Genomic DNA, 14,840 nt, shown 5'->3' with positions numbered 1-14,840 from the left:
GCATGCAAGGCAAGCGCTCTACCACTGAGCCACCTTCCCAGCCCTTCCCTTCCCTTTTTTTATTTTGTGCTATAGATTGAGCCCAGGGCATCACTTGCTATACAAGCACTGTACTATTGAACTATAACTTTGTCCTGACCGTTAAATTTCTTAGTATCTTAAATCCTGTTGTGATTCCAGAAAACATATAAATTGAAAAGTTAACTTTTTTTCTTCTTCAATGCTGGGGTTCAAACACAGGACCTTAGGTATGCTTGACAAGCACTCTGTTTTACTACTAAATTATATCCTTAGCTCAGTTAACTTGTTGTAGGACTTGAACTCAGGGCTTGGGTGCTGTTCCTGAGCCTCTTTGTGCTCAAGGCTAGCACTCTACCACTTGAGCCACAGTGCCACTTCAGATTTTGAGTAGTTAATGGGAGACAAAAGTCTCATTGAGGGGCTGGGAAGGTGGCTCAGCGGTAGAGCACTTGCCTTGCAAGCCTCAGGCCCTGGGTTCAATTCCTCAGCACCACATAAGCAAAAAGAAAAAAGCTGGAAGTGGCGCTGTGGCTCAAGTGGTAGAGTGCTAGCCTTGAGCTGAAGAGCTGAGGGACAGCACCCAGGCCCAGAGTTCAGGCCCCACAACCGGACCCAAAAAAAAAAAAAAAGTCTCATTAAGACTTTTCTGCCTGGTATGGCTTTGAACCATAGTCCTTAGATCTTAGCCTCCTGAGTAGCTAGGATCACAGGCATGATCCACCAGTGCCCAGCTTACTTTCAGGCTTTTGAACCAGGATTTCTAATACTGAGATTTTTTTTTCAATTGTAGTACATTATGTTAGCCATCGTAAATATAATGGATAATATGGAACATTAGATGTTTTGTCCATTTGTTTCAGTAATCTTCCCTGGATTACTTGTAGTTACAGTATCAGACTTAGGGACTTCAGTATTACTAGGAATTGTTGGGTAAAGGAACAATATGTAGTATTAGAATAATATGAAGTATGTTTATGAAGCCACATTAAATGTTATTGGTTTTTTTTAACTGTATTTTTTTGTCTTTTTTTTTTTGGTACTGGGGATCGAACCCAGGACGTTGCGCTTGCTAGGCAAGTGCTTTGCCACTGAGCTACATCCCAGCCCTTAAATGTTATTGTTATTGCCAATACTCTTTGGATCTTATCATTAGGAGACTTGAGATGAAAAAGTAGAAACAAATGTTGGGGATTGGTAAACCTGAAAATTAAAGAGCATCCTTGAAACCATGAGATTTGTCTGTATGTACAGAAGAATAGACTTCAGTAAAGGCTATTGAGATGGAAGCATGTCTTTGAATATGATATAGTGATTGTAGAATTGAAAGCAGGGAACATTGACTTCTTTTAGCTCAGAAATAGTAAGTGTTCATTTAATATAGCAACACATATAAAATACATAGTAATACATAAAGAGTCATCTGTTAGTTGGGCACCAGTAGCTCATGCCTGTAATCATGGCTACTTAAGAAGCCAGCCAAGGCAGGAAACCCTGTGAGACTTTTATCTCCAGTAAACTACTGTGAAAAGCTGGAAGTGGGGGCTGGGAAGGTAGCTCAGTGGTAGAGCGCTTGCTTTGCACGCTTGAGGCCCTGGGTTCGATTCCTCAGCACCACATAAGCAAAAAGCTAAAAGCCAGAAGTGGCGCTGTGGCTCAAGTGGTAGAGCGCTAGCCTTGAGCTGAAGAGCTGAGGGACAGCGCCCAGACCCAGAGTTCAGGCTGACGACTGGACCCCCCCCCCAAAAAAAAAAAAAGCTGAAAGTGGTGCTGTAGCTCAAGTGGTAGAGCACTCACCTTGAGCTGAAGAGCACAGGGACAGCACCCAAGCCCAGAGTTCAAGGCCCACGACCGACCCCCCCCCAAAAATTCAAATAACCATACATACAATTTTTGATCATATTAAACAGTATAGTATTCTGGATTGTTAAATTGGTATTTGCATCATTGTCTATCATCTTAGGATCCACTTCACAATTCAGTATTCTTTTTTTTTTTCTTAGGTTTTACTTAGGTTTGGGCTTGTCATCCTAGCTATGACAGAAAGATGAGTAGGAAGATTATCCAGACTAGCCCAGGCATTAATGTGAGACCCTATCTGCAAAATAACTAAAGGAAAAAGGATTGGAGGTATATCTCAAGGGTCTTGCAGTTTCTTCCTTGTGTGTGTATCTTCTCAAGTAGCTGGGATCCACCAGGCCAGCTATGTGGTTTGTTGAGAATCTTACTAACTTTGGTCTCTAATCATGGTCCTCTGGATCTCTGCCTCCATGTAGCTTAGATTACAGGCTTCAACCACTGTACTCAGAATAGACTATAGTTTTTGTTTTGGTAGTACTGGCTTGAACTCAGGGCCTCCTACATACTAAAGCACTCTATTACTGATCTCTATCTCCACACTAATAAAGCTATCTTAAAAAAAATCAGATTTTGGGTCCTGTATTGTAGCATACGCCTGTGATCTGAGCTACATAAAGTGGAAGGCTGGAGGTAGGAGAAATCATAGTTTAGGGAAACTAGCGAAAACATGAGACTTGGGCTGGGAAGGTGGCTTAGTGGTAGAGTGCTTGCGTTGCATGCATGAGTCTGTGTCCCGTTCTTCAGCACCACATAAATAGAAAAAGCTGGAAGTGGCACTGTGGCTCAAATGGTAGAGCACTATCCCAGAGCTGAAGAGCTGAGGGACAGCACCGAGGCCCAGAGTTCAGGCCCCACGACTCACAAAACAAAAACAAAACATAAGACTCTGTAACAGTAATAACTAAAGCAAAAGAGCTGGATGTGGGTCAAGTGATGGTGCTGCTTTTGGCTATTATAGCAAACATTTAAAAATACAACAATCTGTTGTGAAATAGTTATTAGAAATTACTTCATATATGAGGGAAATATGAATTGGGCAAATTGTCCTTAGTTGTGACATGTTAAATGACAGAACTTGGATTTCAGCCAGCTCTGTATGTGTCCTTGCTCCTAGGTACTACACTCTTCTGATTTTAGAAACTTAGAGACCTGTATTTATTTATTTTTTGTCGGTCGTGGGGCTTGAACCCTGGACCTAGGTGTTGTCCCTCAGCTCTTCAGCTCAAGGCTAGTGCTCTACCACTTGAGCCACAGTTCCACTTCTGGCTTTTTCTGTTTATGTGTTGCTGAGGAATGGAACCCAGGGCCTCATACATGTGAGGCAAGCACTCTACCCCTGAGCCACCTTTCCAGCCCTTTTCTTTCTTTTCTTCCCCCTCCCCTCGCCCCCCCAGTCTGGTGCTTGAAATCTGGGCCTAGACACTGTCCCTGAGCTCTTCAGCTCAAGGCAAGCACTCTACCAGTTGAGCCACAGTACCACTTCTGGTTTTCTGATGGTTAATTGGAGTTGAACATCTTACAGACTTTTCCTGCCTGAGCTGGTTTTGAGCCAGGATCTCATATTGAGTAGATAGGATTACAGGCATGAGCCACCAGTGCCCAGCTTCCTACCTTGGCCTTTTTTTTTTTTTTTTTTGGATCAGTCCTGGGGCTTGAACTCTGGGCCTGGGTGCTGCCCTTGAGCTCTTCAGCTCAAGGCTAGTAGTGCTCTACCACTTTAGCCACAGCTCCACTTCTGGTTTTCTGGTGGTTAATTGGAGATCAGAGTCTCACAGACTTTGCTGCCCAGACTGGCTTTGAACTGTGATCCTCAGATCTTAGCCTCCTGAGAAGCTAGGATTACAGGCATGATCCACCAGTGCCTGGCTTCCTACCTTGGCTTTTTTTGTGTGTGTATGTGTGTGTAGGAGGAGACATATTTAGCTTTCAAGGTTTATTTCTTCTTTAGAGTTTATAAAATAGAATGTATAATGTGTTTAAAGTGGATAAAATGTGTTATTTCTGTTCTGTTTGTATTTTAAGATGGTGATGGAATTTCCTGACAATGTGTTGAATCTTGATGGGCATCAGAATAATGGTGCACAACTAAAGCAATTCATTCAGGTAAAGTTTTTGAAATCTGTTTTCAGTGGTATGTGTATATGTGTGTGCACACGTGTGTGCATGCTCATGAGCAAATGTTTATTTTAAAATGTAGATGTTTTAATTTTTTTTTACTTCTAGTCCCTAGATATTAATATTGCCCTGATACTAATTTCATTTTTACTATTGCTGTAGTAAATACAGTTGTATACCTGGTTTATGGACTTGTTATGTGAAAGAGAATTGGTAGTGTGTTAACACTTTACATGTCAACATGTTCTTATTTCATTAGGCCATCTCTCCTGTTGTTTAAGTTTAACCTACAATTTTTCATTAAGAACTTGTTTGGGGGGCTTGGGCACTGGTTACATCTGTAGTAATCCTGGCTATTCAAAAAAGCCAAGATTTGAGGATTGCATTTCAAGGCCAGTTGGGGCAGAGCATTTTTTTGAGACTTACCTCTAACCAGCAGAAAAGTCAGAAGTGGAGATAGGGCTCAAGTGATAAGAGCACCATCCTTGAGTAAAAAAGCTACAAGAGAGTGCCGAGGCCCTGACTTTAACACTCTTCTCCCCCCCTCCACAATTGTATATGTCAACTTTCTGACTTTTTAATTTTCTGAGAAATATATTTTCCATTAAGTGTATGATATGTCACTTGAGGTAATGGAAGATAACCTATTACCTTCCTGTTAACTTGAGAATTCTAAACTGCTTTTTTTAGAAATGTCTTTGACAACTAAATGGTCTAAAAGTGAGAAATACTTTTTGTTGTTTTTTTTTTTTTCAGTCATAGGACTTGAACTCATTCTGTGCACTGTCCTTGAACTCTTTTGCTCATCACTTTCAGCTGCAGTTCCACTTCTGGTTTTCTCATGATTAATTGGAGTTAGGTGTCTCTCAGTCTTTCCTGCCCAGGCTAGTTTTGAACCATGGTTCTCAGATCTCAGCCTCCTGAGTAGTTAGGATTATAAGCATGCGCCACTAGTGCCCAGCAAGAAAATAGTCTTGACTCTCTCTGTTCTTTTCTAGCTCTCCCTGCTCTCTTCTCTCTCTCTCTCTCTCCCTGCTCTCTTGCTGCTCTTTTCTAGCTCTCTCCTCTCTCTCTCTCTGCTCTCTCTCTTTTCTCTCTCTTTCCCAGCTCTCTCTCTTTCCCAGGCCTTTCCCAGCCACGTGGAGTGCTAACCTTGCCTGATCCCAGCAGGTCTACTGAATAAACCTACCCCGTACCTGAAAAAAAAAGAAAAAGAAAATAGTCTTGATAATTGTTTTACTATCCTGTTTTTGATAAAGCTCAGAGTGTTCATTGTAGTACAAGTCCTAGAAGTTATTCCTCGAGTTTTGCCCATTTCTCCACAGCTGTGGTTCACAATCATTTTCTCTCTTGTCATAAACAACAGGTAACATTAATATACATTAACTTTAATTACTCACTGTAGGGTCCTATATAGCTATATAGGTCTAATGAGAATAAGACCTATATAAGAATAATCTGTAATACACCTGTCCATACCTCTAGGATGAGAATTGCTGCTCTACATACTCACCAACCTATGGCTAAACATGTGGTTTGATCAGAAGTTGAGAGGAAGGCATCATAAAACTGCATTTTGACTTTATTCCTTTCTTTGTTTCCTATTATTATTATTATTATTTGTTTTTGGACAGACCAGGGTCTAGAACTCAGGGCCTGAGCACTACCCTTAAGGTTCTTTTTGCTTAAGGCTAGCACTCTACCACTTGAGCCACAGCGCCACTTCTGGCTTTTTCTGGTTATGTGGTACTGAGGAATTGAACCCAGGGCTTCATGCACTCTACTACTAAGCCACATTCCCAGCCCTCAATTTTATTTATTTGTTTATTAGTCAGTCAGTCAGTCATGGGGCTTGAACTCTGGGGCCTGGTTGCTGTCCCTGAGCTCTTGCTCAAGGAGAGCGCTCTACCACTTGAGTGAAAATGCCACTACTTCCAGTTTTTTGAGTAGTTAATTGGAGATAAGCATCTCACAGGGACTTGTCTGCCCTGACTAGCTTAGAACTATGATCCTCAGATCTCAGCCTCTTGAGCAGCTAGGATTATAAGCATGATCCATGAGTGCCCAGTTTTGTTTTGTTTTGTTTTTGTAAAGCTGAGGACCAGGCTCAGGGTCTTGCATGTGCCAGACAAGTGCTCTTCCAGGGCTGGGAAGGTGGCTCAGTGGTAGAGCACTTGCCTTGCATGCATGAGACCCTGGGTTGGATTCCTCAGCACCACAAAAGCAAAAAGAAAAAAGCCAGAAGTGGCGCTGTGGCTCAAGTAGTAGAGCGCTAGCCTTGAGCTGAAGAGCTGAGGGACAGCGCCCAGGCCCAGAGTTCAGGTCCCACAACCGGACCCAAAAAAAACCCAAAAAACAAAAAAAAAAACAAGTGCTCTTCCACTGAGCTAAATCCCAAACCCCTTTTCTTGCCTATTTTCAGTGCTGGTATTATGCCTAATACTCACTGGACAAGTCCTAAATTTCTAGGGTTTTGTCATGTTTGGACATATACTGCTTATCCCTCTCATTGGAAGCAGTGATTTTTATACTCTGGACTCTAGAAAACAAAGGATTATGGAATAAACTCATTATAGCATGGGCAATATTATCTACTTTGCTTTTCTGACCCAATTGAAGATAGAGGTGGCAAACCCCCATGGGTTAGACTTAAATTATACAAAGATAGAAGCGAAAAGAAGGACTAATTTAATGTCTTTGAGAATTCATTTTCCCCCCCTCTTTCTTTTAGCGACATAGTATGCTTAAGCAACAAGATCTAAGTATTGCCATGGTGGTAACATCTCGTGAAGTCTTGAGTGCACTTTCTCAGCTTGTCCCATGTGTTGGTTGTCGTCGCAGTGTGGAGCGCCTCTTTTCTCAGCTTGTAGAGTCTGGAAATCCTGCCCTTGAACCCCTGACAGTAGGGCCCAAGGGAGTCTTATCTGTAACTCGAAGCTGCATGACCGATGCAAAGAAGCTTTATACATTATTTTATGTACATGGGTAAGTATGATCAGGAAAGATGGTTTTGTTAATTTTAAACAGTTTTGTACAGTGGAATGGTTTTTCTGAATTTAATTGAGAAAAAGAGTCCAGGGTTTTTGTTTGGTTTTGTATTTTTGTTGATTGTGAGGCTTGAACTTGGAGTCTGGGCACTGTCCCTGATTTCTTTTGCTCAAGGCTAGTGCTTTATCACTTTGAGCCATAGCACCACTTCCGGTTTTCTGGTGGTTAATTGGAGATAGGTGTCTCATGGACTTTCCTGCTGGGCTGGCTTTGAACCATGATCCGCAGATCTCAGCCTCCTGAGAAGGATTATAAATGTGAGCTACTGGCACCTGTTTTATTGGTACTCATAAAATGACATTATTATGGACTTAATAAAATGAATAAGGGAGCGATGTAGATATCCAGAAGAATGCAGAGAAGAAATAGCAAGCCAGTGGGGGCTGGGAAGGTGGCTCAGTGGTAGAGCACTTGCCTTGCATGCATAAGGCCCTGGGTTCCATTTCTCAGCACCACAGAAAAAGCCAGAAGTGGGGCTGATGGTCAAGTGGTAGAGGGATAGCCTTGAGGTGAAGAGCTGAAGGACAGTGCCCAGGCCCAGAGTTCAGGTCCACAACTGGACCTCCCCCCCAAAAAAAATGTCCTGGAATTCAAGGCCTAATGCCCACTCTTGTAACTTTTTTTGTTTGTCAGCCATGGGGCTTTGGGTTGAAGAGCTGGGGGCCGGGGCCAGGCCCAGAGTTCAGGCCCCAACAACGGACCCCCCCCCCCAAAAAAAAAAATAGCAAGCCAGACAATTAATGGTTGGAATTTCCTGGCATGTCGGAATACCAAGGAAGAAACCCTTAATGGGCTGGAGCTGGATGAATGAAAGGAACAGTGATGGAAGATAAGATCAGAATAATAGTAAAAGTACTTGGGTGTGACAGCATATCCCTGTAGTGTAGCTACTCAGGCTGAGGCAGGATCAGGAGTTTGAAACTAGCCTGGGCTGGATAAGTGAAATACTTACCTCGCTGAGGAAGCAATGCATTGAGTAGAACAGGTTTCTTTCAACATTCTGACAGGCAAGGAGTAGAGAAAACAAGTATACAAATTCTTGGTTTAGAATCAATATGAGCTTTTGTGTGTCTGTGCTGGTCCCTAGGTTTGAATGCAGGGCTGAGGTGCTATCTCTGAGCTTTTGTGCTCAAGGCTGGCACTCTACCATTTGAACCACAGCTACAGTTGGAGCTTTTTTGTCAACTGGAGATAAACATTTTCCCTGCCCAGGCGGTCTTTCAACTGTGATCCTCAGATCTCAGCCTCCTGAGATTACAAGCTAGGATTTACAAGCATGAGTCATCAGCACCTGACTTGAGTCTTTTTTTTTTTTTCTTTTGCCAGTCCTGGGGCTTGAACTCAAGGCTAGCACTCTAAGACTTGAGCCACAGCACTACTTCTGGCTTTTTCTGCTTATGTGGTACTGAGGAATTGAACCTAGGGCTTCTTGCATGCTAGGCAAGCACTCTCCACATTCCTAGCCCTGAAGAGTCTTTTTTTTTTTTTTGGGTCCGGTCATGGGACCTGAACTCTGGGTCTGGGCGCTGTCCCTCAACTCTTCAGCTCAAGGCTAGCGCTCTACCACTTGAGCCACAGCGCCACTTCCGGCTTTTTTCTTTTTGCTTATGTGGTGCTGAGGAATCGAACCCAGGGCCTCAGGCATGCAAGGCAAGCACTCTACCACTGACCACCTTCCCAGCCCTCAAAGAGTCTTTTTGTTGTTGTTGTTGTTGGCCGTGGGGCCTGAACTCTGGGCTTGGGCGCTGTCGTTGAGCTCTTCAGCTCAAGGCTAGTGCTCTACCACTTGAGCCAGAGTGCCACTTTGGGCTTTTTCTGCTTATGTGGTGCTGAGGAATGGAACCCAGGGACTCATGCATACAAGGCAAGCACTCTACCACTGAACCACCTTCCCAGCCCTAGAGTCTTTTAACTCCCATTTTTTTCTGGGGAGTAGGAAATATTTCTCTCTTTCCGTTTCTCCCTACTTTAATCCTGTTAAAATAAATTTTGCTAAAAAATTTTATCTGAGAAATTTTCAGGATAAGTGATAGGCCTTTAATATTTTATACTTCTCCCCAAAAGGCAGTAGTTTTTTTTTTTAAAGAAAATGTTTATTACCTCTTAATAGTTTACTTTTTTATTAGGTCCAAACTAAATGACATGATAGATGCTATTCCAAAAAGTAAGAAGAACAAAAGATGTCAATTGCACTCATTAGATACACACAAGCCAAAACCTTTGGGGTAAGTATAATTTAATGACAAAGTGCTTCATTGTTAAGATAATAAATGTTGATCATATTTAGTAAAAATAAAAACATTACCAGTTTTGGTTTATTAATTGATTATACTCTGACATAGATCAGAATAAATACGTTCCTTGGTTCTATAGGACTTTTTTGCATTTGACTATGGAGAGTCTCTATAGATTTGAGTTTCAAGTTTTTTTTTCTTAAAACTTATGTAGCTATTATCAGCTTTCAAAGTAGTGACATCATTCTTTGACCTATACTCAAAATGTATAAATTACTTTTCTTGCCTTTCTTATTCGTAGCCTTTGTAACTTATCAATGATTAAAAAAAAAAAAAAAGAAAGCCCTGGGTGGGGGTGTGTGTGAAAATATTGAAAGAATAATGCAGATTGAGATGCATTGTATATATAAACTGCTTTTGTGGAAGTGGTGCTGTGGTTCAAGTGGTAGAGCTCTAGCCTTGAGTTGAAGAGCTCAGGGACAGCGCCCAGGCCCAGAGTTCAAGCCCCATGATCGAGAAAAAAAAATAGCAAGAGAAATAAACTGCTTTGTTAAATGTAATACATATTCTATAAAATTAAAAAATGTGAGGGAAAAGGGTGGGCTGGGAGTGATGGGTGAGAATGATGAAAAGAGTGACATTGATCAAGATGCACTATATTCATAAACTGCTTTGTTGAATGGCAACTCATTTGCACAACTACTTCGAGATAATAAAAATATTCAAAAAAAGAAAAACCATAAATCAGTTTTGGCAATGTCTTTTCTCTTCTTTTCTTTTCGCTAGTCCTGGGGCTTGAACTCAGGGCCTGGGCACTGTTCCTGAGTCTTTTTGTGCTCAAGGTAGCACTTTACCTCTTGAGCCATAATGGCACTTCCATTTTTTTTTGATTAGTTTATTGGAGATAAGAATCTAACAGGGTCTTTCTGCCTGGGCTGGCTTCAAACTGCGATCCTCAGGTCTTAGCCTCCTAAGTTGCAGTGATTATAGGCATCAGCCACTGGTGCCTGGCTGGCAATATATTTATGGAACTAATTTGCAACTTTCTTAGTTAGATGCTCCAAAGTCCAAGTCTGCTTTTGCCTCATCTCCTGGCATGGTGCCATAGTTGTCCCCTACAGAATTGCTGTTGGGCAGAAGGGGTATGATGAGAAGTCATATAATTTAAAGGAAGTTTCTAAGAAGTAACTTTTATTTTGGAGAAAATGAGATATAAAACTTCACTTCTGAGTTGAAGTTAATTTTTAAATATCTGAATGTAAATTGGTACCATTGTTATGTCAACATAAGAATTTTATTATAAAACTGTCAAACAGAAGTAGAAATACTCTACAAGTTGGGCTGGTTTTTTTCGTTCTAAATATAAGTTTATTATTACGTTTTTGTTTTTACGTGGTACTGAGGAATTGAACCCAGGGCCTCATACATGCTAGGCAAATACTCTACCACTAAACCACATTCTCAGCCTCAAAGTATCTTTTTACATTGTTTGAATCAGGATCCAAACAAGAACCACATATTACATGCTGTCTAAACATGGAATATACTATGAACCCAGCACAGCTCTCCATACAGCCTAAAGTAGTACATAATGATAATTGTTATCTTATACACTTTGTCAGTATTTTTAGAGATTTTCTCATTTTGAATGCAGAGTTCATTCTAGTTTTCTTGGAAGAGAATGACTTTACTGAAGATACAGAGTAGTATGGTATAGCAAAAAAGTGCCTCCTGGCTCTCCTCCCCCCCCCCCTTTTTTTTTTTGTCTGTGGTGGAGCTTGAACTCTGGGCTTGGGCGCTGTCCTTGTGCTCTTCAGCTCAAGGAGAGCGCTCTACCGCTTGAGCCACAGCACCACTTCCGGTTTTCTAGCAGTTTATTGGAGATAAGAGTCTTATGAACTTTCCTTCTGGGCTGACTTTGAACCTCAATCCTAAGATCTCAGCCTCCTGAGTAGCTAGGATTATAGGCATGAGCCACCACCCGGCTCCCTTCCCTATTTTCTACTCTTCCTTTCCCCTTTCCTGTCTTTTCTCCTTCCCTTCTTCCCTTCATGGGTTTCTTCTGTCCCTTTCTTATTTTCTCCCTCCCTTCTTTCCTTCAAGTATAACATTAAATTCCAGCTAGGAACAATTTGGGTTGTCATTTTTGAGAGTGTTCTTATATCCATGCAAGTAAATCCAGGTTATTATCTGTCTGGTACCTAAGTTTGAGATCTGAAAGAAAAAATCTAGGCCAAAGTTTGGGCCTTTTGTAGCTAAAGATTAAGGATTATCGTAGAGAGTGATGTGTAAAGTTACCTAGAGGGAAAAGAGTAGAGGAAGAGAAAACAATGTTGAAGAATTCATTCTAATAAAAAAGCAGCTAGTAAGGAAAATTGAGAAAGTGTATCCTGATAGGTATGAGACAGCAAGGTAATAGAGTGTTTCAAGAAAGCCTGGTCAGTGGTGGTGAATGTTCCTGAGTCATTGAGGGCCCTATAGTGGACATTGGATTTAGCAACACTGAGATAATTGGAAAGCAGAGCCAGTGGTTGAGTGGAAGCAGACTCAGATTGGAGTTGGTACAAAGGTGAATACATGTTAAGTTGTAATTGAGTAAGTTATGAATTGAAGATGCCGGTGTAAAGTAAAATTAAGTGGAAAGACTTTTAGAAAGCTTGATCTTGAATAAGTTACCATATGAAGATATAAGGGGTAGTTAGATTATGGATACAATCCTGATTAGAGTTGTAGGGCAGTCAATCATAAGTATAAAAAGATGAAATATAAAAATTGAGAGCAGAATTTAACATGGAAGATAGAGCAGGAGTTATGGTTTTTGTTGTCAAATATAAGCGGAGCTGAACCTTGGCTTGAGCCCTTGTGAGTGGAATTAGGAAGCTGAATTGAATGCATGACCTTATTAGGTTGGGATAGGGTTTGAGAAATACTTATTAGCTACGTAGAGCAGGTTAAAGATTCAGAGATTTTTTTTCCATCCCAAGCATCCAGGGCAATGAATTTCTAGGACTGTAGTGAGACCTGCAGAAGAACAGGCAGGAGCCAATTTTTCAGAATCATGAAAAATCAAGAAGACTATCCTTGAATGGAATATAAACACATTTCTCTTGGAATCCACATCTGCAGCAAAGCAAAATGCATGACCACATTGAGACTGGGGGGTCAGGGGAGTCTGGGAAGTTTTTAGTAAGTCTTAAAAAATTACATTGTACTTGTTTAGGCTATGTGAAGTGTCAGTCTTAGTGTACTATATTTTAGTAAATTTACAACTTATTTACTATGACAAATCTATGACTATTCCAGCTACTTATATATATGAAGATAAGATTTTTCTTGCCAAAAAACAGATTAAAAACAAGGAGTGATTTTTAAGAAATCACTTAACGGTTGCATTTAAGTAGATCAAAACTTCTAAGATTTTTCAATTTGTGGAAGATGGATTCTTGTTTATAGGTAAAATACATAAAACTTTTTAAGCTCTTTTGGTTTTAGACTATCCCAAGTATATTTGCTTGTAAAATGCTCAATATGTAAACTAATTATTACTTTGATAACTATAAATACTGTTAAATTGAATTAAACCAACCTGATAGTTAAGCAGAAACTTTTATATAAAGATGTGAACACATTACACTAACATTTTAACATGTTTAAATATGTAATAATTATACAGATTTTATCATAGTAATATCTTAATATGTTAAGAGTTCATAATTTTAATTTAGAGTGTAGAAATTATTTCTTCAGATGATATCAGTGTCACTAAGCTTTGTACCATACTGTACTGCAGTGAAGGGAGCAGTAGCAGTGTCAGTTCAGAGAAGTTAAGTACAGATAAGAGAAGTAGTGAAGACCACAGGAAGGACAGCAAGTGTAGGATCATTTTCCATTATGGACCTTTCCAGGGAACAGCCAGGTAAAATCAAGCAATCCTTTATTCTGCCCTTTAAATAAATCTTTCACCTGTAAATATTCCTCTTTTTCATTAATATTTGTTCTTTTTGCAGAGGTTGTTGGATGGATGTATGGGAACTAATGTCCCAGGAATGCAGGGATGAAGTAGTTTTAATTGACTCCAGTTGTCTTTTAGAAACACTAGAAACATATCTTCGAAAACACAGGTAAGTCTCAAGTACAATGTAGAAAGTGTCTTTGCTATTAATCATCCAATGTGGCCTGTTGCTGACCACTTGATAATAGTACTCCAGCCTTCCCATTAACACCTGGTACTCTACTCCTGTATTTTCTATTCATAACTTATCCATTACAACTTATTGCCAATAGGCAGTTCTTTATGAGATGAATCTCAGTGTTAGCCTTCTTGTTTGAGCCAACATCATGTTCTTTTTTTTTTTTTTTTTTGTCGTGGGGCTTGAACTCTGGGCCTGGGCACTATTCTTCAGCTCAAGGCTAGTGCTCTACCATTTAAGCCACAGCACCACTTCCAGTTTTCTGGTTGTTGGTTGGAGATAAGAGTCTCACGGACTTTCCTGCCTGGGCTGGCTTTGAACCTCGATCCTTACATCTCAGCCTCCTGAGTAGCTAGGATTACAGGTGTGAGCCACAGGTGCCTGGCTGTTTCTTATATTTTTCACCATTGATTTTTAGATCAGCTTTTTAAGAAACAGTGCTTGACTGAATCAATCGCTTTGGAAACTCTAGTAATCCTTTTTATGATAGAATCATTTTATAATGCCATTTAAATTTTTTGCAGCTTTTCACTTCAGTCTTGAGAAGTATTCTGTAATTGTCAAGATCCTTAAAGAGAGTTGGAACTTCTGTGCATCATATATGTGTTTATGTGTGTGTGTGCTAGAACTGGGGCTTGAACTCAGTGTCAGGGTATTGTCACTTAGCTTTTTCCTTTCAAGGCTAGCACTGGTTTCTTACTAGCTAAGGAAGAGTATGAGATCCTGAGTTCAAGCCCAGTACCCACACACACACACACACACACACACACACACATTTTATATATGTAGAACACATTCATCCATTGATTGACATTTAGATTACTTCTGTATCTTGGCTTTCGTAAATAATACTGTTGTGAACAGGGTCTACAAACATTCCTTATTCTATTTTTTTTTTAATTTGTTTTTTGGTGGTTGTAGGGCTTGAACTCAGAGCCTGGGTGCTGTCCCTGAGCTCTCTTGCTCAGGGCTGGTGCTCTACCACTTTGAGCCACAGCACCACTTCTGGTTTTTGTTTTTAATATCTTGCCCCACCCCCTTCTAGTTTTTGAGTGATTAATTGGAGATAAGAGTCTCATGGGGACTTTTCTCCCCAGGCTGTCTTTGAACCATGATCCTCAGATCTTAGCCCCTTTGAGGACCTAGGACCACAGGCATGAGCCATCAGTGCCCAGCTACACAATATATATATAATATATACCCAGAAGCAATATGACAGTTCTATTTTTGAGGAACCTGCAAACTGGTTTCCATGGCACGCTTACTGTTTTACATTCCTGCCAATAGTTTGCCAAGGATCTAATTACATGCCTTATAGTGACCATTCTAATGAATATGAGGTGTGATATCTAATTGTACTCTCCCTCCCTCCCTC

At 40.6% G+C, this 14,840-nt stretch overlaps 1 protein-coding gene across 4 annotated transcripts in view; it reads left to right on the top strand.

The window, feature by feature from the left end:
- The window catches only part of Ggnbp2 (gametogenetin binding protein 2), a 39,898-nt gene that overhangs the window by 9,421 nt on the left and 15,637 nt on the right, over positions 1-14,840 (top strand). For all 4 annotated transcript variants that reach the window (XM_013013375.1, XM_013013376.1, XM_013013377.1 and 1 more), the window contains exons 3-6: positions 3,901-3,981; positions 6,725-6,978; positions 9,168-9,266; positions 13,283-13,396. In XM_013013375.1, coding sequence (XP_012868829.1) covers positions 3,901-3,981; positions 6,725-6,978; positions 9,168-9,266; positions 13,283-13,396 — 548 coding nt within the window. The remainder of the gene's footprint in view (positions 1-3,900; positions 3,982-6,724; positions 6,979-9,167; positions 9,267-13,282; positions 13,397-14,840) is intronic.

The sequence above is a fragment of the Dipodomys ordii genome, unplaced genomic scaffold (assembly GCF_000151885.1).
Source record: "Dipodomys ordii isolate 6190 unplaced genomic scaffold, Dord_2.0 Scaffold19, whole genome shotgun sequence".
Taxonomy (NCBI): Eukaryota; Metazoa; Chordata; class Mammalia; order Rodentia; family Heteromyidae; genus Dipodomys; species Dipodomys ordii.
This window is presented reverse-complemented; position numbering and strand designations above follow the sequence as displayed.